Source organism: Xiphophorus hellerii, chromosome 1, assembly GCF_003331165.1.
Source record: "Xiphophorus hellerii strain 12219 chromosome 1, Xiphophorus_hellerii-4.1, whole genome shotgun sequence".
NCBI classification, from domain to species: domain Eukaryota; kingdom Metazoa; phylum Chordata; class Actinopteri; order Cyprinodontiformes; family Poeciliidae; genus Xiphophorus; species Xiphophorus hellerii.
The window spans coordinates 6,279,649-6,307,474 of NC_045672.1; the positions used below are offsets into that span (position 1 = coordinate 6,279,649).

General features: G+C 41.3%; 2 protein-coding genes across 7 annotated transcripts in view; both read left to right on the forward strand.

The window, feature by feature from the left end:
• The window catches only part of LOC116721371 (tumor necrosis factor receptor superfamily member 14-like), a 1,133,408-nt gene that overhangs the window by 404,771 nt on the left and 700,811 nt on the right, over nt 1-27,826 (forward strand). The gene's annotated exons all lie outside the window — the stretch shown is intronic.
• The window catches only part of prkcz (protein kinase C, zeta), a 106,731-nt gene that overhangs the window by 19,229 nt on the left and 59,676 nt on the right, over nt 1-27,826 (forward strand). For 2 of the 6 annotated variants that reach the window (XM_032564630.1, XM_032564647.1), the window contains exon 1: nt 27,432-27,552. The exons of 3 other annotated variants lie outside the window; for them this stretch is intronic. In XM_032564630.1, the coding sequence (XP_032420521.1) occupies nt 27,486-27,552 (67 nt within the window). In that variant the 5' untranslated portion in view covers nt 27,432-27,485. Of the gene's footprint in view, nt 1-24,262; nt 24,649-27,431; nt 27,553-27,826 lie in introns of those variants that run through there. One more of the 6 variants, XM_032564637.1, reaches the window with a different exon arrangement.

Below are 27,826 nucleotides of genomic sequence, written 5' to 3' on the forward strand. Positions count from 1 at the left end.
GTGTTATTTCAGAAAGTCAAAAACATAACTTCAGTTTTATTTTTGCTGTTTTATGCTGTGTTAAGAGCAAATTTTTCCACTCGGATCCTGTAATCCATTGTCCCTGCATCACACTGGTAGGATTCCTGACTGCTTTGGGCTTTTCTTTGTCTCATGGATACTCTCAAAAAGATTGTGCCGCTACATTACTTCACAGATTAATAATTTCCCTTGTTGATAAAATGCATTGGAAAAAAAAATTTGCTTACTGCTACAAATGATAACAACTAGCGACGCACAATATATCAACACTAAAATCGATATCGGCCGATATTAGTCATTTTTAAAAATATTTGTATTAGTCTGGTAAATAAAACTAAATAAAATAAGTTTATGAATAACCAGTATTTATTTTCATCTTGTTGCTGTTTGTTTCAGGAGGGCAGTAGGTTGGTCATGCAGTATGTGGTTGGTCATGTCAGTGACAGTGATGCAGCGCTGCATTAAGCTGTAGAAGAGCAGCAGTGGTGAAGACCGCTCTGCGCTTGTTTTTTTTGTTTTTTTCAAGGTGTCAAAAGGGTAATGAAATATATATGATACATACAATATTGGTTGTCAGTTCGAGCCCCATTCTGCCTCTCTCTGTTGTTGTGCCCTTGGGCAAGACACTTCACCCACCCTGCCTGCTGGTGGTCAGAGGACCTGATAGCACCGTTGGGGGGCCTCTGTGGCTACTATCCTGCAGCTTGCCACCATCAGTGTGTGAATGCGTGAATGACTGAATGTAGTGTGTAGTGCTTTGGGCTTCAGAGGACTATACAAATAAAGATAATTTACCATAACAGCAATATGAAGATCAGATATCAATATCAGACCAAATGTTCATATCTTTTCATTCCTAATAAAACCAGGGTTTTACTATAGCTCCAAGTTTGTTGTTCAGCTCAAAACCCAAATCACTTACGGTTCTTTTAAAATAAAACCAACAACATCAACAAAAAGTGGACTCATGGTGCCAAATGGCATCACCACTCGTTTCTGTTATTTAAACAGTTAATAGTTATCTTTCAGTCTATTAATAGTCATGAACATTTATTATTTAGTTGTTGAAATCAAATTGATCACAAGTAAATTTTTGGGTTTTGCTATTTAAGTGGAATTATGTCACTTTCTTTTCTAGAGATAGAAATATTTATCTGTGAAAATTTACTCTAAAATGACATAATATTAAATGGGAATCTTTCATTAATGTCAGTATGTTTTAATGATGCAAAAGTCGTACGACACCAGCTACATCAAAAGCTCAGTGAAGAAGAAAATTCTCCTGAAAGTAGTTTGATGTTGATAATTTAACCAAACTAAGAGGTGTGTGTGTGAAGAGAGAGAGAGAGAGAGATTGGATGAACAGACCTCCCTCTGTGTGCTGAAACTGATGCAAACTGGGAGGAGGTGAAAATGTTAAAATCCTGGATGATGTGCTCAGGGGACAGAGGCTGCTTTGCACTGTAACCCCCCTTCCACCCTCCTCGTCCCCATCACCACCAAACTACACCCTCCTCCTGCTCCTTCACACTGCCGCCCCTTTTTCCCATCATCCCCCTCTCTTCCCATCAGCTGACCTGGCACCGCTGTCTCTCCGGGGGCGGAGCCTGCCTCTCTGCTGCATCAACACAAGAAACAGAGGCGGACACAGTGTGAAAGTGAGGCAGGCAGGAAGGAGAGGTTTATTATATTCTGTACATAATGTACAACATGAGCCTGCCGCCTCTTTAGCTCTGAGTTTATTTTTGATTGTTTTCTGTGCCAAAGAAAATTGACAAAGCAGATGGAGCATGATTGACTCTGAAGGGAGGAGCTGAGAAGAGGAGAAGGAGAAAAGCAAAGCAGCTCTATCAGCTGTGAGCAGAGGGCGGGGAGGGAAGGGCGAGTGAGCTGGAGAGAGAAAGGAAATAATGAAATAAATCACAGGGAGGAGAGAGCAAGAGGGAGGGATCATCAGAGAGAGGCAGAGGAGGGGATGTAGCGGTGTGTATCCTTGCCGGCTCGCCACACATCCACATACACACACATACATGTCCACACACACACACACTTAGCCTGGATAATGTGCAGATAGAGGAGGAGAGAGAGAAAGGAAGAAGGCAACCCGGTGAGCTATCTATCTCATATCTTCTCCTGCATCCATCAGTCCATCATTTCATCTCTCCATCTTCCTCACCAGCCTCTTTGTTTGAGACGAAGGACGAGGACGTCCCTGTCTCAGTTGTTTCTGTTGTGTTACGGAGGGAGGGGATCTGTTTTCCTCCGAGATTTTGCATGTGTGTGTGATTCACTGAGCTAGCGGCTAGCTGGCTGCCTGCTGGCTGCCTTCACTCTGCTGTAAGCTGGGAGCTTGTGTTTGCCAGAGGCTGCCCCTGCCAGTGACTGACATGATGTTGGCGTGTCTACGCGGCTGCCATGTTGTTGTTGTGTCTGCATCCAGCGTTACCTTCAAGCTAATAACCATGCTACATCAGAGTATGTTGCATTGACTACATCACCTGATATAACTGCTGTGATGGAGGCTGGCTGCTCATTACAGCATCGCTCCTCTAGTTGTCCTCAGAGCTCTGATCATCAGGACTAACAGCCAAATGCTGCTTTGGAAGGTTATCCTGCAAAAAAAAAACAAACAAAAAAAAAACCCAGAAAAAACCCAGCTCTTTCTCCTGAGGTGTGTGGCCTAGAATTGGTTAAAGGCTAAATGTAGGACAAGATAGGACTCAGGTGAATGATCGACCTTCAAAAAGCTCCTTTTGCCCCTTAGTTGCATTCATCAGATGTAAAGCTAAGTGTAGCTTTGTCTCAGATATTCAGTCATGATGCAGAAATGTTTAAACTTGTGTCTGGGATTGCTTTAGGGGATTTCTCACTTTGTAGCTGTGCTCCTATCAGAAGATGAGAAAACCGTAAAAACACTCCTTATTGTTGCTTGTGGTTCGCTTTTCTTTTTATATATAAAAGGTTAAAGAGAGTGGAGGTACAAACCAAGTGAAATAAAATGTTATTGATTCTTTCTGTAGGCAGCTGTGGTGGTATCAGACCTGGTGATGCCTTCAGGATTATCTCAGAAGGACTTGGATCAAAGACAATATCACTTGTGGCTTTGTGTGATCCATCTTTATAAAGCTGTAATTATACGTTACAGTTTGTACCTGTAGACATGGCGCTGGGATCAAATTACTGTGGAACAAAATGTGAGCAAAAATTGCAACAGTTTGCCATTATTACAAACAAATCATATGTAGAATAATTTAAACTGAATGCTCATTGTACAGTTATGTAACAATGGTGCTACAGTCAACCCCCACTACCATCAGTGTAAAAGAGTAATGAGAAAAGTACATTTAAGCAAAAGATAAAACAGAAGACATTTACAAAACCACACAATATTGCAAAAAATATTGACTGCAGTGAATATACAGTTTGTCTGCATATGATGTAAACTGTACATAGGCTAATATTTTGCCAGTGCAAGTCTATGCAGAATAAATAAAGCTTAAAGTTTACAGAAAATGTGTTCATACAATATAGAACTATAGTGTATATAAATTCATACAAATTCTTTTAGGTAGTTTAGTGTTTGTAGAATTATATATGATTTCTTTATAGGTTTCGTTGTATTGCATGTATCAATATAAGGACAGGTGAGTGTGTTGCATCAGCTCAGATGTAACGATATGTTCAGCTCACAGGGTGAGACCAAGCACAATATCTGCTTCATAAGACCGAGACCAGACAACATTTTATTTAATATTTATTACTGTTGGACTTTAGATCCATAACTACGTAGACTGTTGCTTTTATATTTCATATCACTGGTTATGTAAGGCTACGTCCTCTTAGGTTCTAGCAAGTTACTGCCACGTTAGTGCAGTGAGTTTAGCACTTTAACCATTGTTGAAAGTATTACGTCTATAACTTCTCTCCGCTGCCTCATGACCACTGGTTTCTCTCATTGCTTGATCATGTATGACGCCTGTAGTGATGCAGATGTACAGTCTTTGTATTGTTTTACTTTTGGTTAGCAGAAGTGGCCTTCTTGTTCCCTACAGCACCAGTTGTACTGATGCCATATGGGCAATGATCAATAAATTGAGACATGAAAACTGTAAAGTGTTGAAAAATCCTCTCTGTAGGACTGCCTGCTGTCCATCTGGGGACTTTTTGAACATTTTTCTCAAACAACAGGTTAAATAGCAGTTCCTCAGTGCTTTAGGATTGCTTTGTTTTAGTGGTTGACACTGACCTCTATAATGGACAGCTCAGGATCATCGTGCCTAGCTTCTAGTCGGGTTTTACCTAAAGTAACACTGTGGTGTTTGTGCTTTCAGCCTCATTAACCCTCACTTGCTCTCTGAAGTTTTACATCTTAGAGGCTTATGACGTTTTAGAGGATGTTAGGCTAATATGAGTTGTATTACTCCGTGCAATGGGTCCTCATTGCACAGAGTAATCTGATAAATCTGATCATTTATCCAAAGCTATTTATGGATCAAAGAGAAAATGTATTTGTATGTGTGTGTTGTTTGTTTTGGTCCTGCATGTCCTTTTTGTTGACCTGTTTTTAGCACTTAATGGACAATGCTCAGCTGTATGACTCAGTCTGCAACATAAGTCATTGATATTCAACAAACATAATAATACATCTGCATCAATTTCCTCTTGTTAATGGACATCACTCTTAATCAGTGCACAGAAGCTGCTACAGCGCTCCTTGGATTCTATCTGTAGGGTCCAGCGGAACAGCAGGTTAAAACTCCAGTCAGTTGTAAGTAGTTGAACAGGTTAACTAGATACTATCAGACTAGATCACAGACTGCCTTCCAGTTTACTAGCTGATTGTGTGTGCCAGCATCTCCAGTTTGGAGCACCTGATTTCAATGTCTATTTTTATTTCTCTCCTAACCGGTCTGCATTCGTCATTACAGAGGAAACCTGGCGGTCTGTCAGAACAACTGAATCAAGAGTACAGGCTCAACGCTGGAGGCTCTCAGTTTGTCATTGTCATGCTTGTGCTGCTTTCTGCTTAACCTTGGAGGAAAGAGTTGTTGGAAATGCTCTCATATCATTGCTGGAAGGCGTCCTGGCCAGCAACACAGTCAAACAAGGGAGAGGCTTTTCTGTCTTTATCACATCACATAACGCTCCAGTTTTTAAATGGGCTTTTGGACAAATCAGTGGCAGCCTGTGGCAGCTAATCTGAGAGCTAAAACTCTTTGTGAATAAGGCCAGGCTGGGGGTTGTTTTAAGACTCGATATTGCAGTCGACGCAGTAATTATGAGCATCTATGTTCTCTACAAAGAATGTTAGCAGCTGAAGCACAGGAAAAATAAGTCATGTTCTCCCTTCTGTATTACATTAGGATTTCTAGCATTCATCTCTTGATGCATTGTTTACATTCTAACAGGGAAGAAATTCACTCGGCTTAGTTTGGGCAAACTGTGGCATTACATAACCTCATCATCCCCAACTTACGACCAGGGTTGGAAAGCTACTTCCAGCATACTCATTACTTGCTTTAAGTTGCAACCAACAATGTAATCCTCTGGCGTGCTTCTGCTCAGAGATATAATCTGATGGGTTCTGACAGTAGTGGATTCATCACTGCACAATAACTTGTGCGTGGAAATGAGTTAATCAGTTACGCTTTGAACAAGTCTTAGTTCCCTTCTGCCCATGCGGGTGAGGTGCGTGCTAAATCAATATCAATTTGCGCCACTTAGTTTTGTTGACAACGAAAATCTTCACTATAAATCTGTATTTTCTACAAACAAACTAACTTCTCTTTTGCTAATAATTAAGCAAGAAAATAAATTAAAACCCCAGTTATGTTTTCTGTCATGACGAATCATCCATTTTCTGCTTCAAGTTCCAGCTTTTGATTAAAAAAAAAAGTTTCTGGTAATAATAACTTCAGCTGTTGTTGTTCAGACTCTGTTGAATCACCATGTTTGAAGAAATCCATCAGTTACTTGCCAACAGTGAAGTTACAGATTTTTATAGATTCTGAACATGTGGATAAGCTCTCCAATGATGTCAAACACATAAAAATAAAAAGAGAAATGAAGTATGGCCATTTGAATTCAGAAAACGAGATTTCTGAAAGATTCTCCCCGTGTTTTCTCCCCAGACCTGCTGAGCAACCTGGTGGTGTAAAGAGGAAAGAGTTTAAGAGTTTATATTACTTTACATTACTTTGCAATAACCCCTCAACCCTCAGCATTGTCTGTAAACTGATGATAGAACTTGTGGCCCTTTAGTTGAAATCGAATCTCTAGGATCTGTTCACTTTACAAAGCCATTAAAAATATAAATTTCGGAACATTTACATTTTTCTGTGAACATTTTATCCCTAGTACAGTTTTTATAAGTGAAATTCACTAAAGGTCTAATCTTTGTATCTGTAAGGCCAAAGCAACCTAATTCAACTCCATTCCCAAAGGCCATCCCTGTCCCCTACCTTTGCTGCTTTTCCAATCTGTTCGTCATCACTGCACCCAATTAGCACATTTCCATCTCGCTGATGATTTTTGTAAGTTTCAGTGACTAAGCTTCTTTACACCATCCTCATCCTGTAGAATCTGCCTCTTTCTTTCAGTGACATTGCCTTGTTTATTTCCTAACTTACCTCCATGCATTTCCTTTACTTTCCCCACTTAAACAAGTTTCCTCCCTGCTCTCGCCATACTTCATGTTATTGCTAACCTCAATTCTCCACGCCATCCCCTCTTCCTCGACACAGCGATTTCACAGCTGAATCTAATTCCGTGTCACCTTACTACCAAGCTCCCGAAAGAGAGGATCATTACACATCCAGCTGCCAGGGGACTTCTGGCTTGAAGGAGCTTTTATTGGCGGACACCTGTGAGTGAGGGGCAGCAAGCAATAATCAGGCACAGGTGAATAGAATGAATGTAATTGGTGACAGAGCAGAGAGCAGAATTTGAAATATACAGATTTCAGCCACCACCCTACAACTTTTAGATGCATCCCTGCTCCAGCACGACTGAGTCAAAAGGCTGACTTCCCTCACTAGCAGTATCTTGGCTCTGCAGAGGCCTGCTCACGAGCCATTCATTTGATGGAGCAGGTATTGAACCAGCAACCCACTGATTGCGGGACAAACCCCTACCAATAGGTAGAAATATCTTTTTCTCAACAATATTCACCACCAATGACAAAACTAAACCAGTAACTGTTATTCCTTGAACGTTTGTAGACAAAAGAAAAAATAAAGTTACCTGGATATGATCGTCTCACAAGTAGATATAAAATATGCCGTTGGCGACGATAAAGTTCTTGTATTTTCTCTAGAGTTAAAATAGCAGTATATAAAAAAAGCACAATTTTGATCTCCATTCTTTCTTTGGTTGTTTTGTCATAGTTGCTAGGCAACAGGATATATGGCGAGGTAAACCTGAAGGCAAGACATTCCTAATTCACAGCCGCTGACGGGATAAGGATAAGGTCCTTTGAAGGATGCGGCTGCTGAATTGAGACCTCCTGAGTGACTTAGTATATAATAGAAGCAGTTTTTTTTGTACCACAATAGGGAATTTAAGAGATAATAATATCACATATAAAGGCTCACACAAAAGCATGAAGTTCTTAAAGTGTTAAAAACTTCGACGCCTTCTCTTTAACAGAGGGATCCCTTACTGATTTTGTTAATTGTTTGTTTTTATATTGCGAGGCACACAAGAAGTTGGGTCCACCAGGGCCCAGCATCTTGGGGGCAGCTGTGCTCTGTGTGTCACAAGCTGACTTAGGGCTCTGCTCTGGCTCTAACTTTACTCCTGGCTGACTCCTGCCTAGCCCAGTCCCTGCTTTATCTACCTGGTTTTGGTGACGCTAGCCACCACGGGGCTGGATGCTGCCTGTCTGTTTTGTTTGACCTTGTTTTATTTTTGCTCAAGAAAGAGCTTAAATGTTTTGTATGTCCATGTCTCCCTGTCCTTTGTTACAGCTCAGTGAGCCAGGCTGTAACAAAGTGGGGGCTTGTGGTCACCTGAACAGGATTTTTGTGCTTGCGCTCAAATGTTTGATTGTCTTTTGGCTAAATTGTGTTTGTTTGCCTTGTCCTTTGTTTAGATTTTTGAGCACAAACTGTTTGAGCAGTGTCTTGTCCCTCATCAACTGGGTCGTAACAAAAACAAAATATAAAAATCAAGATCAACAATAACCAGTTGGGCGGAAGATGTTGCCTGTATAGAGATTGTGCTGACTTGGTTGTCCTCTGACATTTTGACCAGGATTTCTTTGAAACAGAGGTTTTAATCTCAGTAGGTGATTTTATTCTGGTAAAATAAAGAACAAATAAAATAATGAATCTGTCCACCAGCAGCAGCAGAATCCTTTCAGGGTTTAAAACATCTGTCCCACATTACTCCCCTCTGCCTGTATAATAAGCTGCTCATTAGGAGGATGCCTTGCCACATGGCTGCTGTCATCTGCGGTTATTACTAACGAGAGCATTTGGACATTGAGCCCGGCTCCACACCCATACCAGTCAGCACACCTCCACTTCTGGCCATCTCTGGCTCCAGAAATAGCAGCGGTTTTGTAACAGGTCAGGTCTCCCTGCTGCACTGCAGCACACCCACATGTTCTCTCTGCTGCTAGCAGAGCGGAGCAGCTGATGCCCCTACAGCATCCGTCTGGATGTGGAACTGATTGCTGTGGAACAGATGGTTTTAGTTGCAGGCAACGTTTGGTAAATCATCCGAGTACTACCTGTGGAAGATCCAACTTGTAGACGGAGTAAATGATGAAAAGCCTGAACTCTACCTCCCGTGGTTGTTTTGTTCATCTGCTCTTAGGAGGGTTCATTTCAGCTTTAGAGTCTCTGCCAGCACCGTAGCTTTGAAGCTCTCAATCACGCCTTGTCAGAGGAGTGTCAACTGTGGCACAGCAATGCTCCATTGTTCTGCCTTTAACACACTGAAGTTTCTATAGTGAGCAGAATGATGCATTGTGACTGACAGGCACGCTCTCCTGAGACAGTTCTGGATTTGTGTTGACAAATCTATCTGTGATGGACACTTCCATCAAACAAAGCTGCTGAATATTTACACGTTTACAATTTTCCCATGTTATTCTTGGACATTGAAGCACATTTGTGTATAAGAATGAAATATGACGTGAAATACTATATTCAGATTACTTTCTTTTCTGGCTTGTGGTTCTTTCTGTGAAGGGTTACTGTCTTGTTTGGCTGTTGAGGAGGTCCCAGATGAAGAGTTGAGAATGGCAGGATTGGAAGCTTTCTTAAGAGGATAGCAGTGACCAAGACTAGAACCAAGACCGGAATCAGAACCAGAACCATCCTCTATTAACCCTTGAGCGATGTTGTGTCAACTTCCTGAAGGCGGATGGTCGGAAAGAGAAGGACTTTCTTAATGAGACAGTGGCCCAATTTTAAGGCGTTAAATCACAAAGTCATGCTTGATATATTCAGCATTTTTATAACAACATAAGGTAACATAGTTACTTGATTTTGCTATAAAATGATTGTGTGTGACTGTAAAATACATCACACTGTCCCTTTAAAGCCAATGCTGAGACATTGAGTGGTGCCGTGGTCAGAGCGGCGCCCCGCAAACGGGGGCTGCAGAACTCGACGCGGCCGTCCTGAGTGATGGGGGCCCCCATTCCTGTCAGCCTAGTGGTGTCAAAAAGAAATCTTTGAAATAAAGAACGCTAACCTCTACTAATTGTACCAGGATTTTTATTGTTATTATTGTTTCATCTCTGTTCATGGTTTATTTAGGATGTTAAGAAATCTTCATTTATTTTGTACATTTCATTATATTTGTATGACAAACATACAAAGCGTGTTTCAGACACAACTGTACTTTTGATCTGATTGGATTTATTTCAAACGGAAAAAAACAATCAGTAGGATCCAGGAAACATGTGCATACATAACCAAGAACAAAATAATTTGTTTACCTCTACTTTTCCGTTTGGTCATTAAGCCAGATTCCATACCCATACACTGGTATGGGAGTAGGAAAAAGGGAACACTTATTTAACTTATTTAACACAATCTCAATCTTGGTTTAAAAAAAAAAAAAAATCAGTTGTTTTCACCGAGCTAGCATCATGCTAATTAGCTGCTAATGTCATCTTGTTTTCTGTTGCTTTGAATCTACAAGCCTTGAGAAAAGAGAACTTATCTGCTGTTTCTTATTAGTTGCACAAAAAACTGATGAAGCATTATTTTACTGTGTTGAATAGTCTCAGTTCCAGTGTGTTGGGATAGCAGCTGGAGACCTGATAGAGGAACTGAGGGCTGAATGCCAAATAAAATGCTAACAGCTCTTTGTTGGCGATGTTGTCTGACCAGAGGAGGAAGCGAAGCAACTGGTCCCGAGTTTTTAAATGTGTTTCATCCTCTATGGGACGATTCCCAGCGATCAGAATGACTTGATTTAATTCATATGAAGCCTTCTTCCTGCTAACCCAACAGAATGCAATTGTGGCGAGAAAATAGGGAGAATCCAAATCAGGTTTTATTCAAGCATTATAACAAGGTTGCAGACAAAAAATACAATTAAAGAAAAATATGTCTATGTCTTGACAGCAAAGTATGCAGTGGCGGTTTCTGATATGGGCAACATGGGCAACCGCCAAGGGCGACATGTGCACCCATCCCTACAACCGGAGGATCTGAATGTCAATAGTGCCTAATGCAAACCATAATCCCCCGGTCAACAACACGCCCCGGTTATTATGGCCACCGATTATGGCGGATAAACAGTTTTCCTGGGACTGTAAGTTGTTTCTCTACCTTTAGCACATTTAGCAGCATATACTTTAAATTGATTGACATCGCCATTTTGACTGGGAGGAGTTTGATCTTTAGACACATTATCTGGCTCATAATATACTGTCCCGACACAGTGACAGTTTTAAAAAGCATATTTTTTAAATAAAAGTTGCATGCTTCAGCTTTAATGATTTAAGTTAATTATTCTTTTTTATATTCACTTAATATGTCATAATTTATGCTTTTGTTTATGTTGCTCTGATACATAGTGTGTTGATCATTTTCTTTGAACTTGAAATATGCTTTACTTATTTCCAGAACCTTGTTTTCTGGAGTTCTAGCACCAATGTATGAGTACAAAAGCACATCAAACAAGCCCTCTTACCTTAAATACATCATTAGCAGGCAGTCTCCTTGTTCAAGGTCGGATGATAGGATATGATGTACTATTTGAATAGATTTGACCTTATTTTGAGACTTTTAGGTGATCTGTAAAAAGCCTGACCTCAGCTCTTTAGCAGCTTCCAGTAGCTGGTGGTGTTGAAGCTCAGGTGTAGTTATGATCAGGTTCTGATGCTCAGCTCTGCCTCCCCAGCTGCCAGCCTGGCCCACTCCGCCTCCGACACATTGTCACTTCTCAGTGACGTCCAGCCTCTTCAGCTGCCGCTGCAGGGATTGCTCAGTTAGTGTGCAGACCAGCATGATGCTGCTACACTCACACTGCAGTGTGAAGAAAAAAAAGGATGCAGGCAGAGTGAGAGGTGTGTGAAACAGCAGCAGCAGCGTCAGGAGTGAAAAGGACTGACTGCCATCTGTGATGAATATGAGTCACTGATGTGATGCGAGGAATCCAGAGGTAATGTTGGCTTGCTAATGACGCGGCCGGGCCTGACACCGCCTCGCCGGGCTGAGCCAACTTTCATGGGAGTCTCCAGGGATTTTATCCATTCTGGGGAGAGTTGCTTCAGTCTGACCAGGTTTTAGTCTGTTGCTTTTCTCCAGTGCAGACATGCAAGCAGTGCTGCGGCTAAAAATAATCAGACACACTTTCAGGTGTCATGGGGATGATATTTTTATTAGTACTGCTGCTTCCGCCAGCCAGAGGAAAACCTGATATGTGGGTGTGATCCATTCAGGTCGGATCATTTCTAAAAGAACTTAGCATTAATGGATTTTTCTTTTTTCTGGGCGGTGTCTGTTTTTACAGAACACAACCGGATATAGCTGGTTTACAGACTGATATGACATACTAACTAAGGTCCTGATCAGAGGTCTGTGCCATGATTAGATCAAAATGCATCAGTGTTACAGTATCAGGCTTCTCCTAAAGCTTTTCCAGGGCTGAATTAGAGCTGCTTCGATAAAACAGCCTCCCACCTAGTCAGCTACTTCATCATAAAAGTCTCGTCCTGTGAATAATTTTACTTCTTAACTGTTTTAGTATGAGTTTTTGTGGAGGATTGGGGAGCAGGAAACAATTCAACTGATCAAATGACTCGGCAGATGTAATATTGTGTTTAACTTAATTTAGTAATGCTGTTTTAAACAACTTGCCCTACTTATGTTTATTTATGCTTCCCAATCTCAACCAGCAGATGAAGTTATCGTTTCACCTCAAGGTCACAAACTTCACGGTATTTTTTTTTACCCCTCCAGGGGGTCTTTTTTGTTTGTGGGCGCTAGTGTCCCTTATACGACAGCAGGCTGACAGGAAACTGGGAAGGAGGGTGGGGAAGACATGCGGCAAATATCGTCGGGTCCGGGAGTCGAACCTGCGACGGCCGCGTCGAGGACTCAAGGCCTCCAAATATGGGTCGCGCTATCCACTACGCCACCACGGCACGCCCCAACTTCACGGTATTTTATCGGACAAAGCAACACAGAGTTGTGCATAACTATGAGGTGAAAGGACGTAAGACATAGTTTTCAAATCTTAACGAGAAAACAGTGAACAACTATGCTGTGCGTCTGTATTTTGCTCTACTGACTTGTCAGAAAACAGCTGCAGGTCCACCTGGAGGTCTGTTTAGGTTGCTCTCCACTACAACATCTACAGAATCACACATTTGGCTCTTCGTCTTTGTAAAACATCTGAAGCAAAGCCAAATTGGATGGAGACTTTCTGAACATTAGTTTTCAGGTCTTACCACAGATTCTCACTGGGTTTGCGTTTGAGCTTTGACAAGGCTAGTCTAATTCATGAATAGTCTTGACCTGAACCAATCTATTGTAGCTCTGGCTGTGTGTTTGGGGCAGTTGACCAGTCTCTGGTCCTCTGCAGTCTCTAACTGATTACTTCCAGGGTTGTTAAGGATTTAGTTTCATCCATCTTACTGAATAAAGGCAAAGCCTCGGGATAATACTAACACCGCTGTGTTGTATGGTTGTGGTTGAGTAGGTGAATGTTCAATCTTCCTTCTCAGCCACTCATAGCCTTTTGTTTGTCGATCAAAACTTTATTTTGATCTGATCTAACCACATCATCTTCTTGAACATGTCAGTTGTGTCCCCTAGATACCAGATCTAGTAGCAAACTTTAACTGGGACTTCTTATGGTTTTCTTTCAACTGCAGCATTTTTCTTGCCACTTTTCTACGAAGTCACGTACCCATTGACTAACATGTAAGCGTTTTGGGGTTGAATATCTCCACAACATCCTCTCTGACCTGTCTGCTGTGTTCCTTGGTCTTCATCATGCTGCTTGTTTTCTTAGGCCAGAAGAAGAGCAACTCCTGTTAGCCTCAGATGACATCACACACACCTGGCCTTTACTCTCCAGGCAACATCTAAAGTTCAATACAAGTACACACCACACTTTTCAGATTTTTATTTGTTTAAAAAAAAAGACACTTTATTCAGCTTCACAATTATTGATGCATCTACTTTATTGCATAAAATCCTCCATAACACATAGAAGTTTGTGGTTGGAATATGAAATAGAGAAGGAAGTTCCCTTCGTTTTCCTTTGTCAGATTTGTTCATTGAACAAGATATTTTCATACATGAGCAGCCAAAACAGAAATATTTCCTAGATTTACTAGCATAAACCACACACTTAAAAACATGACAGTTTCCAAAACATGCTCACTTTAAAATCAAATGACTCTGTTACTGTAGGTCTCACCTTCCTTTTACCTCGGTCCGTTTTAAATAATGAATGTGGATAAATGCTAACAACTAGAAGTTTGTGAACGTGAGAACGCAGACTGGTGTAGGTGTCTGAAACCAGACACCTACACCTATCTTTAACACACCCAAGATGAGACCTTTGTGCTGAGATTGGCCTAGTCTACAGCTACAGGCTGCTATGGATGTGTATGGATAAAGACCACGGCTTGCAGGTCCATTGTACACAAGCAGTGATGCCAAATATGGGAAGCTGTGGTTGTGCTTCCTGCACCCCGATACACGGCAGAGAGTTTAGGTTTGGGGCGGAATTTTTGACTACCTTAAGCTCAAAATTTTGGGCTGAATCTAGAAGTATATTTAGATTTCTTAATAAATATGTTCACTCATTAAGTCTGTCTTACAGAGACTTCACTTATGCGTCTCACAGAGGAATATTATGGACAGCAAAAATATACTTGAAAAGTCAGGAAATATATATACAGGAAATACAGAAAATCTCTTTATAAAGAAATAAACCAGGTAAATCTCCAGAGAACTTTAGCAGACAGTCTGAGCTGCTCATGCCAACTAACAGCAAGGTTAGGTCGATATTTGTGAATAGTCTCATGTTTTTGAGTTTAATCTCTAATTGTTCTTAAAAGACTCGAAGAATTTTAACTGAAATCTTCGCTGTGGTGTAAATGAGGCTGATTGCAGTGAAATTCCTTATTGAAAAGCAAACAGCCGGAGAATGAAGCTCCTGTCCCTGTGCCTCTCAGTGCTCACATTACATTCAGTCATTTATTCTGTTTTTATGAGTTAACTTGAGCCGCTTTTAATAAAGCTGGAAGCAGGGCTTACTGTACTCCTATTCTTATAAATGATGTCATTTAGTTTAGCCTAGCCTAGCCTTCGGGAATTCAACATTCCAGTGAAAGTCTGAAACAGTCCTGCTCTCCCCGAATCCGAACATCAGCTTAGAAACAGTTGTATGGAAACCTTTTTGATCTCATTCTGAAGGAGAAGTGTTTATCGGGTCACATAGACACAAAGGTTTGGGAAAAGACAGATTTCCCCCTGCCCTTGAATTTGTCATCTTATTTTTGCTAATCAGATAAAGTTAAACATTAGAGGAGACACTCAGCCTCCCACAACCCCTCTGCAAGACATCGTCTTCAGTTCTCTTTTTTGCTGATTTCCCAGTTGTGACTCCTCACTGACAGCTGGAGAAGCTGCTGGGTGGATTTCTCACTCCAGGTTCCCCGGAAGCTGGAGGTGCAGTACAGACTGGTCACCCATTGTTATCCAGAGAAAACATTGACGTAATTCCATTTTTGGTTTTCTGACACACTGTTTGCTATGCAGCTTTAGTTTGACATTTTCACATTCCTTATTCTAGCTGCCAACTATGTCAGATTCACTTTAGGAGCAGAAAAAACCTGATTTGACTCTGATTGGCAGCTGACATTGTGACGTGATCACCGGAGGAAATTCGGACTGATCTCGGATCAGACTGGGATCCTCATCCAGGTGTTTTCATCTGTAATGGAGTTAAAGTAGCTTCTCATCTGTGTAGCAGCAATAGCAGCACACCGGCACACATTCCTGTCCCATAAAGAAGCTTTGTTTTAGTCAACACACGTGGCATGATGGTGACATCATCAGCCTTAGTCGATGAAAATGCTGATATGACTTTGACGCTCATTCGGCTGAACTGGCCTGATAGCAACAGAAAACGTTTTAGAAACAGCCGACTCATGCAAACTAAAACTGCAATACATTAATAAATCATCATTATCCAGGAGACTCATGGATGAACACAGTTCATCAATAAATATCAGAGCTTTGTACCAACCTGGACTCGAATTCTCCCATTTGACTGCTGACAATTATTGGAAAAGCTTTTGTCACCCAACCTGTGTTATTAATAATAGAGACTGACTGGGAATGAAAACGAAACGTCCATTTCCTGTTTGGAACAATGATCCTGTATCTGGATCAGATTTTCAGCAACACAGACAGCAGACACTATTAAAAGCCTGAAAACACTGTTAAAATGGAAAGATGCTACCACCACCACACTCATCCACACACTGACAGATGATTCAGACGGCTGAAGGTCATTTAAACACAGGTTACTGCTCCAGCCTGGAGTCCATTCCGCATCTTTTTATTCTAGTTCTCTAATCTCTAATACATCAAAAATGAACTGCCCCGCTAAAAAATTCTCCTTCAATTGTGAAGTTGCCTGATGACTAAATAGAGTCCACCTGTGTGTAATCTAATCTCCTTACAAGCCCAGCTGCTCTGACTGTGAATACTTTTGCACACCACACTTTTCAGTTTTTTATTTGTAAAAAATGTTTTGAATCATTTATAATTTTTCCTCTTCTCCACAATTGCATACCGCTTTATGTTGGTCTTCCACGCTGATTTTCAATGAAATATCTTTGTGGTTGTCATGTGTCAAAACATGAAAAAGTTCAAGGGGTGTGAATACTTTTGCAAGCCGTTGTATCGCTCTGGAGATGAGGAGAACAGTGGCCTGACCAACAGATGATTGAAACTTTGTTTGACCTGGGCTTCTTTGTCTAATCCAGGGGTGTCAAACTCCAGTCCCCAAGGGCCGGTGTGACACCTGTGGTCTAATCCCTCTGTTACAAATCCTCAGAAAAGAAAAGATTAGAGATCTGATTACCAGTTCATTTTTCTAAGAGCTGCACTGCTCAACTGACTGGTTTTATGGATTGTAGTTCATTTCTTTCATTAACTCCCCTCCACCCCACCAGATCTGATCCAGTGGAGGTCTCCGGATCAGAAGTTTGCAAGCTCATCGTGTGTGATGGTTCAAACAAAATGGGGTTGGAGAAATGTCCTCATCGCAACAGTGGTTCGAAGCGTGTTTTTACCTGTCTTTTACTCACTCTAGTCCCAATTCCAAACTGTAGCCTCAACTTTTGAGGAGTAAGTTTTTACAGAAAGTCAGCTCCTCATTCAAAATTTGACCATAATCGTAACCAGTTATTGAAGGTTGTGTTAAAAGCTGTTTGCAAAGAATTGAACAAAATGAGCAGAAGTGTTTTCTCAGCCTCCATTTATAATTTAAAGCAACACAAGACTTATGAAGAAAATGCCGCCCGACTGCCTGTTGCTTAACCTGTGACTGCCTTCTGCTCTTTTTGACTGCAGTGATTTCAAATAAGACAGTTTGGGGCATTGTCAATTGGATTTTATTTTACTGTGACCCCCCCCCCCCCCCCCAAAGAGCTTGTTTCATACAGTTTGTTTATAGCAAACTGTATAACTTGCACTTCCTGTGCAAGTTGCAGTAATCACTATGACTAAAGATAAACACATGGATGAGTTTCTCTAAATATTACTGAGACATTAGTGCCTTAATCATGGAAATGCTCTTCAGGTGATAGAAGCCCGATTTTGTAACTGTTTTTATGTGGCTCTCCATCCATGCATTGCTTTGTTCTAAGCATCTGTTCAGTGCACGGATGGGGGCCCATTGCTTGTAAGCTATTCAGTGGGCTTCAGGGTGACAGTTAAGGGCTTTTAAAGCCTTAGTGACTGCATTTCTCTTTGAGCTCTGCCTCCTTTCTGCCTCTGCTGCTGCTGCTTCATTCTGTTGTTCTCCAGGATTTGGAGCTGCTGCTATGTCCTGCTGCTGAACCTACGATGAATGGCGCTAGCCGGCAGCACATCTGTTCAGAAGGCTAATCCACAAACGACGTGCTCTCTTGCATAATGCTCCCACTGGGCCGCCACTTCAGCTGGCACAAACAAGCCGTACAACAATAGTGTCACTGCAGCCACCAATGAGGAGACCATAGTGGAGCAGAAAGAGAGCTCTGCTTCGCCGCTGCCTGAGTTCCTCCGAACTGAACTGGCCTCATTTCAGACGTCTCCCCTGTGGCATTCCCTCTTTATTTAACTGCCCCCTCTTTCAGATATTACTCCTCCCTTCATCAGTGCCCTTTCTTTTCAATAACAGTCTCCTCTCTCCTTGCTGTCACAGCTTTTTTAAACGCCTGTTCTTGTGTTGGTCTGCGTTTCTCTGCTCACTGAACCTCACGCCTGACCGGGTCACCTTGCTGTTCTCAGTTGGTAATGTGAAGTGAAAGCATTTTAACCATGATTTTTTAAAGTATGTCTGCAGAAACAGTGGAGCACAGTGACTTGTCAAGGTCACAAACATCATAAATGAGAAGGAAGACCTTTAATCATTTGCATTTTTCCAAACTTTGTTCTGTGTATTACTGTTACTGTTCTGGTGGACTGATGGTTCAACTTCCTCCCAGATATGAGAGCATAGCTCCGGGTCAGGAAATCATATTTTATGCGAGTTGAAAAAATCCCCAAGAAAAATGCTGCGAGCGTTTCTTTTGAGTGGCATCATCTAACAGTAGACAAGTTAAATTTAAAGTTTGATTTGGGCTAAAAACCATCCAAGACTGAGGTTCTCCACCCTCAGGAAGTAATCCACAATAGAAAAATAATGCACAATATTACACAGGTACAGTAATTTCTGGACTGGAGAGAAAAAGAGTGAGAAATTCCTTAGTCAGTGGGTTAAATTCTCTTAAGATGTGTAGTTATGATTACATCATGCATAGCTAATTTTAATTCTGAAGATGGTGGCTTATAATTCTAATTTTAACCTCCAGACCAGAGATACAGCAGCCAGGGTTTTCATCTCTGTGCTCCGTTACCAAGGCAGCATTGTTCAGAGTTGATAATCTGTATCACAGTGATGTTCAAAGTGTCATGACAGCAGTGGTGCAAGAACTTCTTGATTTATTTATTATGCTCTATATTTTTATTTTTATTTTTTTACAAGTGGAGCTAATGTATACTTGGATAATGTTTCCATGGCGACATGACAAGGTGTGACACTGCAACAGCACCTATAAACTGATCACTCATTCGCCGACTCCTTTCTGCTATTGTTAGCCAAAAAGACTACATTCACACTTGATGCTTAGTTCCGATTCTTTGCTGAAATCTGACCTTTTTTTGTCTGGTCGTTCATACTGCTGATTAAATGCGACAGCAATCAGACTTGTATGTGAACAGTTTACTTTCATATACACCGTCTTCCAAATTATTATGCAAATTGGACTAAAGTGTCATAAAGATTAAATTTTTTGTTGTGCTATTAAATTTATAGATGGTGTTGTGTGTCAGGGCTCTTTGAATTACTATAATTAATTTCAGAGAGCTGGTTGATTAGTTTGTCTCATGAGCTCAATGAAAGGAAATCTACTTGAGAAGGATGTTCCACATTATTAAGCAGGCCACAAGTTTCAAGCAATATGGGAAAGAGAAAGGATCTCTGCTGAAGAAAATCATCAGATAGTGTAGTGCTGTATGACAAGGTATGAAAACATTAGATATTTAACGAAAACTGAAGCGTTATCATACTGTGAAGAGATTTGTGGCTGATTCAGAACAAAGATGGGTTTGTACAGATAAAGGCACAATGAGGAAAGTTTCTGTTAGACAAATTCATCGGATTAAGAGAGCAGCTGTTAAAACGCCCTTATAAAGCAGCAAACAGTTATTTGAAGCTGCTGGAGCCTCTGGAACCTCAAGGTGGAGGATCCTCCAGAGGCTTGTGGTGCATGAACCTACTATTGGGCCCCTAACCAGAGCTCACAAGCAGAAACGGTGGCAGTGGGTCCAGCTGTGCATGAAGATTAATTTTCAAACAGACTTGTTCACTGATGACCGCTGTGCAACTGGTCCAGATGGACGCAGTAGTGGATTGGTGGTGGACGGCCACCACGTCCCAAAACGGCTGTGACGTCAGCAAGGAGGTGGTGGAGTCATTTATTGGGCCGAAGTCATGAGGAGAGAATCTTTGGTCGACCCCTTCAGAGTCCCTGAAGGTGTGAAAATGGACGGTGGTTCAAAAAGAAGAGCCGCACCTTCCGTAGCAAAAATCATCTTCATGCATGACAATGAATGCTGCAAGGAATACCACTGTGTCATTGGCTGCTATGAGAAACTCATGGTGTGGTCACCATCCTCCTCTGACCTCAACCCTATTGAGAACCTTTGGAGTTTCCTCCAGCAGAAGGTCTGAGGGTGAAATGCAGTTCATATCAAAACAGCAGCTCTGGGAAGGTTTTCTGACATCCTGCAAAGAAATTCAAGCAGAAACTTTCCACAAACTCACAAGTTCAATGGATGCAAGAATTGTGCAGGTGATATCAAAAAGGGGTCCATTGGGAGCTTTGTTCAGTAAATTTTGATTTACACTCTAATAGTTCATGACTTGAAAATTATACTGACCATCATTTGCATTGACCATTTAAGAAAATCTGAGAAAATATCACTTGCATAATAATTTGGGACACGGTGTAGATCTGGTCTTAAGCAGGTTCTGAAATCATTTCGGTGTTGGAGTGAAATAAGCTCCAGGTGCCCTAGAGCCACCTTTTCTGTCTGATTTGATAGGTTTCTGACATTGTTGTGGTGAAATGTTGGTCCACTGTTCTTTTTAATGTTTCTTGAAATCATTTAGATTTGCTAAGTCTTCAAAGGACACTGTTCCAGAAGTTTTGTTACTTTCAGATGCAACTTTGCTTCTTAGAGAGGAAAGGTTTTCTGCAGGCAACTCTTCCTTAGTTGGCTTAGTCTGGTTTAGGCTTAGTCTTTTTCTGACTGTCCTGTCCTGAAATTTTAACATTAACATTCTACTGGGGCCTGTAGAGTCCAAAATTGAGCATGTGCACTGCTATAGCCTTTTCTTCTTGGCATTGTGCTGACACACTCCTCTCCATAGCAACAAGAGGCTGATATTTATGAAGGGGATCATATTTGCTGATGATTATTTATTTGCTTTGACAAGCAACATCTGTCTGGCTGCTACTTTCCTGTTTCCACCTTTTGAAACAAGAGGGGGTACTTAGTTTTTCACACAATTTTCTTCTTACTCTTTATATTCTTTACATCATAACATTGTGCAAACTTTAATACACATGAGTTTAGATGCAGGAGCTGCACCAGTCAAGACTACTTTCCAGCGCTATTTCAATCCTGCTAATACTTGAACACTACTGAAGAAGTCGACGTAAAGCTGTATTTTTCTACGTTTTCTTTTTGTTAAAAAAAGAAAACTGTTATCCTTAACTGTTATTCTGTTATCCTTTCAGCTCTGACCTGCCATGTCCACTTTGGAATAGTCATGATCTTCCTCATTTGGTTAAAATTAGTTTTAATTCAGCAGGTAAATATAACAATGTATCTGCAGCTGCAGAAAAGAGTGGAGCTTAAATGTTGAACTTACTTTGATACAAAGGATTTTTCAATTGCCTTTTCCTCAGAGTTAATTTTCATCCAACAGATTCTATGTAAAGGTCAGTTTGTATCTTTTTCACTCGGTGTAAGCTTCCAGAGAGAAGCTGTAGAGCATTAAGATGGCACATTCATTGACTGAAAAAGGTTTACCTTCTCTTTGGGTGAGTTAGTAATTCATCTCAAGAAATTGGTTTATTGCATAAAAGTACAACATTTTTTGCCAGTCAACTCAGAAAATCATCACATATGTATTAATATATTCCAAGCCTTTATTTCTTGCACATTTTATGAATATAAAAACCTATTATCTGTAGCACAAAGAATACTTTGAAAAATCTCATTAATGGAAACTCATGGTCTCACGCCCTAATCTGCAAATGAACTAAAGGCAGCTGCAAAGCTTTCCTGAGCCTTCGAATGGCCTCTAACTCTGGGTCAGTAGGACACAATCATGAGGAAGAGGGCTGACTGGACAGACGTCATCGACATCCTTCACAAGGAGTGGAAGCCACAACAGGTCGTTGCTGAAGAAGCTGGTTGGTCTGTTCAAGGATATCAACAGAAAAGTTAGTGGAAGGAAAAAGGGCAACAGCAACAGGGAGAACGTCAGTCTTTAGAGGATTGTCAGGCAAAATTCTTTCTGGAAAGACACCACACACTGATGAACACTTTTATTTATACCTGAAAAGATTGGATCAATTGGAGCCTGTTAAACAATTGTTTTCTGGAGGTGGGAACTCTGTTGAGGTTTTAAATGTTAAAACCTCAACATGTAATGTGCCAGTTCAACGCCATGAAGCTTACAGGAAATTCCCTACACTGTAAGCAACCATTCTCCACAGGAAAGAGAGAAGCACCAATAGAGATAGACCTTGTTGGTCACACTAATGTTAATTCAGTATTTGGAAACACTGTCTGAATGGCTTCCTTCACTTCCTCATCGGCTGTTGCTACAATTCTAAAACAGCGCATCGTTCACAGCTTCTCCTTCTGTTCACTGTTTGGCCCAGTGGAAATTCTACCGTAGAAATTTCCGTCACTGGGAGAAAGCCCAGACTGAGCTTTGAAGAAAGATGAGAATTGAACAGAATAGTGGAGGAAGGCAACCCATGTAAACCCAGTCAGTAACAAAGTAAAAAAAAAAGCAATGTACTATATTTTCTTTCAGCTACTCACTTCCTTAAAAACCCCTTAGCTATCACCTTCAAAACACTTAATGAAAGTCAGTAGGTTTCAAGCACTCTGGTATTCTCATGACAGTTGAGGGACGACAGTATAAATATCTTTAAAATTATGTTATCTGTGTTTCAGTGCTTATTTTAGCCAACGTTTTGATTCAGAGAAAATAGCTGCCTAACCCAGGTTGCTGCCGACAAATTCAGATAAAGGAGAAATGTCTTGAAGGTTGCGCTGATAAAAGTGTCTCCAGACTTCCCTCGTCACTGTTTAAGAATTCAGAAAATGTTTGAACAACCTCACTGCTGTTGCAACACTGGCCGGCAAGAAAAGACCAAAGCCTGTCCAAGTCTGAATTTGGCTGGGAGAAGGAGATTCTACTGTGAGCCTGTATTTGTGTTTATGGTTGAATTTATGGCTTTTGTCATCTTGTCAGCTGAAGGTTTTTTTGTTTATCGCACTTACCACACATTATAGTCTCGGTTCGTTCTGATATAAAATACATGAACGTGGTTGATGTTAGAGAGTTGTGAGTCTGCTGTTTGGACTTGTTTGTTCTTACAGAGCTTTTTCAGATAGGCATGTAGGAAGTCTGGAAGTTACCATAGATAGATGTTTCCCCATCAGTCCTGAGCAGCTGTGTGATGTGACAAGGCTCGTTGTGTCATTATTGTTTCTGGGATCATTTTATTGTCCCAAGATGACCAAGACAAGCTTAATGACCAATATAGAGAACCTACAGAACCACACATTCAAAGAAATGCATCCCATTGTTGTTATTATTCTATTTACGCCCTCTCCATCCATACCAATAACCTATAACATGGAATCTATTTTAAATATTGTGTGCATGCATGCCAGACCCCTATTAAAATATGAATGCTACCACAATATGAACGAAGTAAACAAGCATCCACATTTAGCTTATGCAAGCTTCAAGAAGGTCACGGAATGCATTAGACAAAGACGGCAAAAAAACAAAGCCAAATAATTATATTCAAAACATGGAATAGAGTTATTTCCTCAAGGACACAGCTAAAAGCTGGCACACAGCGCTAATGATCAAACCAATGACTAGAACGTCAATAGCAACACAAAATGTATGTCTGAAATAAGCTTAGTTGTCTTTTTAGTGTTATTTGGAGCTTACCGTTCTGCTGTGTCCGTCATTTCCATAGAGTGAAGGAACTGACCCTCAGTCAGTCATTAGGGAAATCCGTCTTGATACCGCAAGAGGTTGCTGAAGCAGTGGCAAGTAAGTGCCCCAAAAACAGATTTTCCCCACTGATGTAGATGCATACCTGAGAAAAATCAAATTTAACAAGGTACTTTGAAGAGGCTGTGATGCTGGAGTGCGATATAAGGAATCGTGTTGGTCAATACATGCTAGAACCAAACATTTCCACTTGTCTACTGACAACTTTGGCATAACTGACCTTGGGCTACAAAATCAGTGAGAAAAAAAAACTGTCAGATTCACAAAACCGATTAATCAGAAGTCTATGACCTTCCTGAGCAACTGCAAATGCAGTGACATAGTTGACAAGAAAGTCTAATAGAGAATAGAGATACATTACTTTGTATCAAAAATGTGAATTCTCACATTTCCTGCAGTGTCTGTTTTTAACTTATAGCAACTATGATCCAAATGAGACAGCTTAATGTCGCCTGTGACCTGCTGTCTTTGGTGATGCAGAGGTACACAGAACTGTTAGACCTGCTCGTTTCACCTGCTTTGTGAGAACATGTAGATTTCATCTGGTTTCTACAAGTAAGAAAGGTTTATATTTGTGTTAAAAGGTGGAGGGAGCAGATGCTGCTGCTGCAGATATCACAACCAATTTTGCCATCTTGTGGGCATGAAGCTGAAACTGCAACACTATTGCACACTGCTCTAAAAAGGCTCAGGCGTGTGGTTTAGTTTTCCCTTCTGCCAGGAGCTTCAGTTGCCCGACCAGATCAGGACTAGAACAGTTTAGTGGTGGAGCTGGAGGAGCTTTCTGATGTGTGTAACTTGGCATGTTTATGGCAGGAAGCTGAAGATGAGCACTTCTCAGGAGATTACAGATGAATAAAAAGGAAGGGGAGGAGGGAGAGAGGAGAGCAGAGCGGAAAGACAAGCAGCTCTGTGAGACTGATACAGAGATGTGGAGGAGAGTTCCTGATCTGGAAGTCAGCTGGTGATCCAGAGGATGAAGGACTGATTGGTTTCCGGCTGGAGGGATGCTGCTCAGGCTGCTCTTCTATTTTCGAATCAAAGGTAGGAGAACATGGAGGATTCAGGAGGACTTCACTATGTGTCTTTTATTAAAGCAAAGGTTCTCTGGGACCAGTCCAGTTTCTCATCAGAGACTCTTTAAGAGAATGAAGCAGTTCGGTCTGTTAACAGTGACACTGTAGCTGAACGTAGATCAGATCTGCTCCAGGTTTTCTTTGCTTGCCGATTGAATCTCTGTCGGCCATACAGAACATGACTAGGCAATGCATACAGGTGCAGTTATCTTATTAATTCATTTTACAATTTGAGTATTATTGTCCTTTAAATGCATCAGCCTGATTTATGTTTGAGCCGTAGGAAAATGTTCAGTTGTTAGAGAACGGCTTTTCTGCAGGAACAGCAGGAAAGCGAAACACAGAAAGCTGTGATGTGGACCTACTGAAGGTCCGGCCCCACATCTTCAGTAGAGTTCCTCTCACAACTAAAAGATCAAATGTTGAGCAGTGGAAGGAAAAAGGAGTGTTGATGATCAGATTTTTTAGCAGGTGTTTGCTGATCTTGACATTTCTTTCCTCAGAGCATGCAGCACCATGAATCTTCTGAAAGTCTGCTCACATTTAAAACCTTCTGTAGCTCACCGTGTCAGTCAGCCTCTGAAGCCCTCACAGCTCCCTGCGTTGGCGCTCTTCTGAAGCCGTGAACAAGAACTCTGTTGTGGGAGTTTCTGTCGAACTGACAGGAAGAGATTTCACAGTAGTAGTGTTGTTGTCAGCTACATGCCTCAGCTGATGGTGCAGCTTCAGTGATGGCCAGCAGCTTGATGAATAAAACCCAGCTGTTATTACTTTGTGTCTCTGTGCACCAGCAATGTACTTCTTATTAAACACCCAGCATGCAGCTGCATCAGACATGGCTGTTGTACCTTATCAGCTGTTGTTTTCAATGTAGATGCCTTAGTTGTTAATTGCAAATCTAGCTTTTATGAACATTTGACTTGCTGATGCACTTTTTAGCTCTTAGAGGAGCCAACACTATGGAGGGTGGAGCCGAAAGGACAGCGGTACCAATCACCAGTCAGGGCTAAACAAACTCTTTCTGGTCAACGGCTGGTTGACCTGCCTGCCTTTCTTAGTGCATCCCCGGATTTAAAACAGTGTTACTTTAATAAGAATTATGAGCAGAGTTTGACTAGCGATAACTAGTAACTAAATGACTAGTTCTTGCTACCAGAAGCATTTTGAAAACCTAAGGCTACGCACAGCATGATGGGAGGCATCGTGCTCTTCCTGTACCGACTAGCTGTTTTGTTCCTGATTTTTGTGTTCACCTCGTTGGCTGTAAATTTTGTTTTGATCACAATTTCTCATTAAATCTTCACCATCTGCTCGATGCCTCTCCCTCTCTGTATTGGTCCACCACAACAATAATCGAACATGACAGTCATTATAGTTAACTATTAAAATTGCTGTTGATTAAAGTGCTAGCTTGAAGCAGCACTGAATGTTGTTGCATTACATAGCAAGTAGTTGTAAAAGCAAATAAACAAATTACATTTTTATTATCGATGTATACAATGCATTTATTCCTCACAGCTCAGTTACACCTGCAGGCTGACAAGTACTATCGTTTTGCTTTGCTGTGTGTTTTGGTTCATTGTTAGTCAGGTTTTATAAATCTGCGCTATACTTGGCAGACAAGACATGTTTGTGTTGTGTTTCGTTAGAGTAATGAAGTCTCTTCAACTGAACCGATCCCATTGAAGCGCACTCAGCACTTGCCAGCGCACTTGCTCTAAAGCAAGTGAAATTCGAAGTGAAATTGGATAGCGTGGTGGATCATATCAACTCATATTGGGTTTTTTTTTGTTTTTGCTTTTTGTTTTTTTGACTTGCATATCTGAAATCACTCAGAGTGTATAGCCAGTATCTGTGTCCAGATATTAGATATAGGCCAGACGTGTACAGCCCCGCACCGGTAAGGTGGGGGCGGGGTCTTCATTGTGACTGTTTGGATCAGTTCACGAACTAAACGAGGTTTTCACAGTTTACTGTGCAGAATAAATTAAACAGTTTAAAATAGATTGAGCCGAGTGACTGTGGAGGTCAGTCACTGCTTTAAGTCGCTGATGTTGAGCTTCAACATTTTCTCATACTGTATCGGCTCATACTGGCTTCATCGCCCACTTTGATGCGCCGCATGCTGTTCTTATGCATACCTCACTGCTCAGTGCTGTGAGTTGGATGCGGGGGTAACATGGCAATAGATCTGTTGGCATGGTGTCACCTAGATGGACTGACTCATCAGCACGTGGCACTGATTTGTCTGCCATCCCACATGGTGGTTTGTACCTCTGCCATCCAATGCTGTGGAAGAACTGCAGAGACCGCAGAACCCCCCATTTAGTGTACATCTAAATATACACTAGATTATATTTAGATGTGTCAGAGTAAAGGAGGTTAAACTCTCGACATGTTTATTAGAAGAAAAATGTTTGAAAGCAAGTTTTGTTTTCTTAGTCACTACTTTGTGTTGGTTTGTCACATAAAATCCAGATGAAATATGCTGACGTTTTTGGTTGGAACTTAACAAACATTGAAGATTGTTTGGGTGTGAAGATTTTTGCGAGAAGCTGTACTTTGGCAGAGCAACATGAACACAAGATGTGCATCGTTACACCATGACCACTGTGTTTGTGTGTGAGGGAAAGGGCGGGTCTTATTGGCAGTAACTTGTGGCTGCTACTTTCCTGTGAAAGGAACAATGTCTGGAAGTGAGTCAAGCCTTTGTAAATGTCCTGTCCTGATAGATTTGCGTGTACCACCCTGAACTTCAGCTGCTCGACTCATTTCTCAACCTGCAGTCCATCAGCGGCACGCTGGATGCTCGTCTTTATTCCCTCTTCAGAGAGAATGGCAGGACTCTGCGTGTTGGCCTATACATCTGGAGGTGTTGTATTTTACCCTTTACGTAACCTGTTCTCCTCCCTCCCTCTATGTCCTCCCCCCTCTCTCTCTCTGGCTCTTTGGAAGAAATGTGGGGCGCTGGAGCGGTTGTGTTCTCCTGAGGATGGTGCTGAAATTTGTCAGTGATTTGAAGGAGCGTTAGGCAAGTGCAAACGTGTTGTAGGAGCATCATCAGCATTTCTGACCTTCGGGGTGGGAGTGGAGAAGACAGGACTTGTGCTCTAAGTGACGGCACTAAAGTGGAACAGAGCGGATTC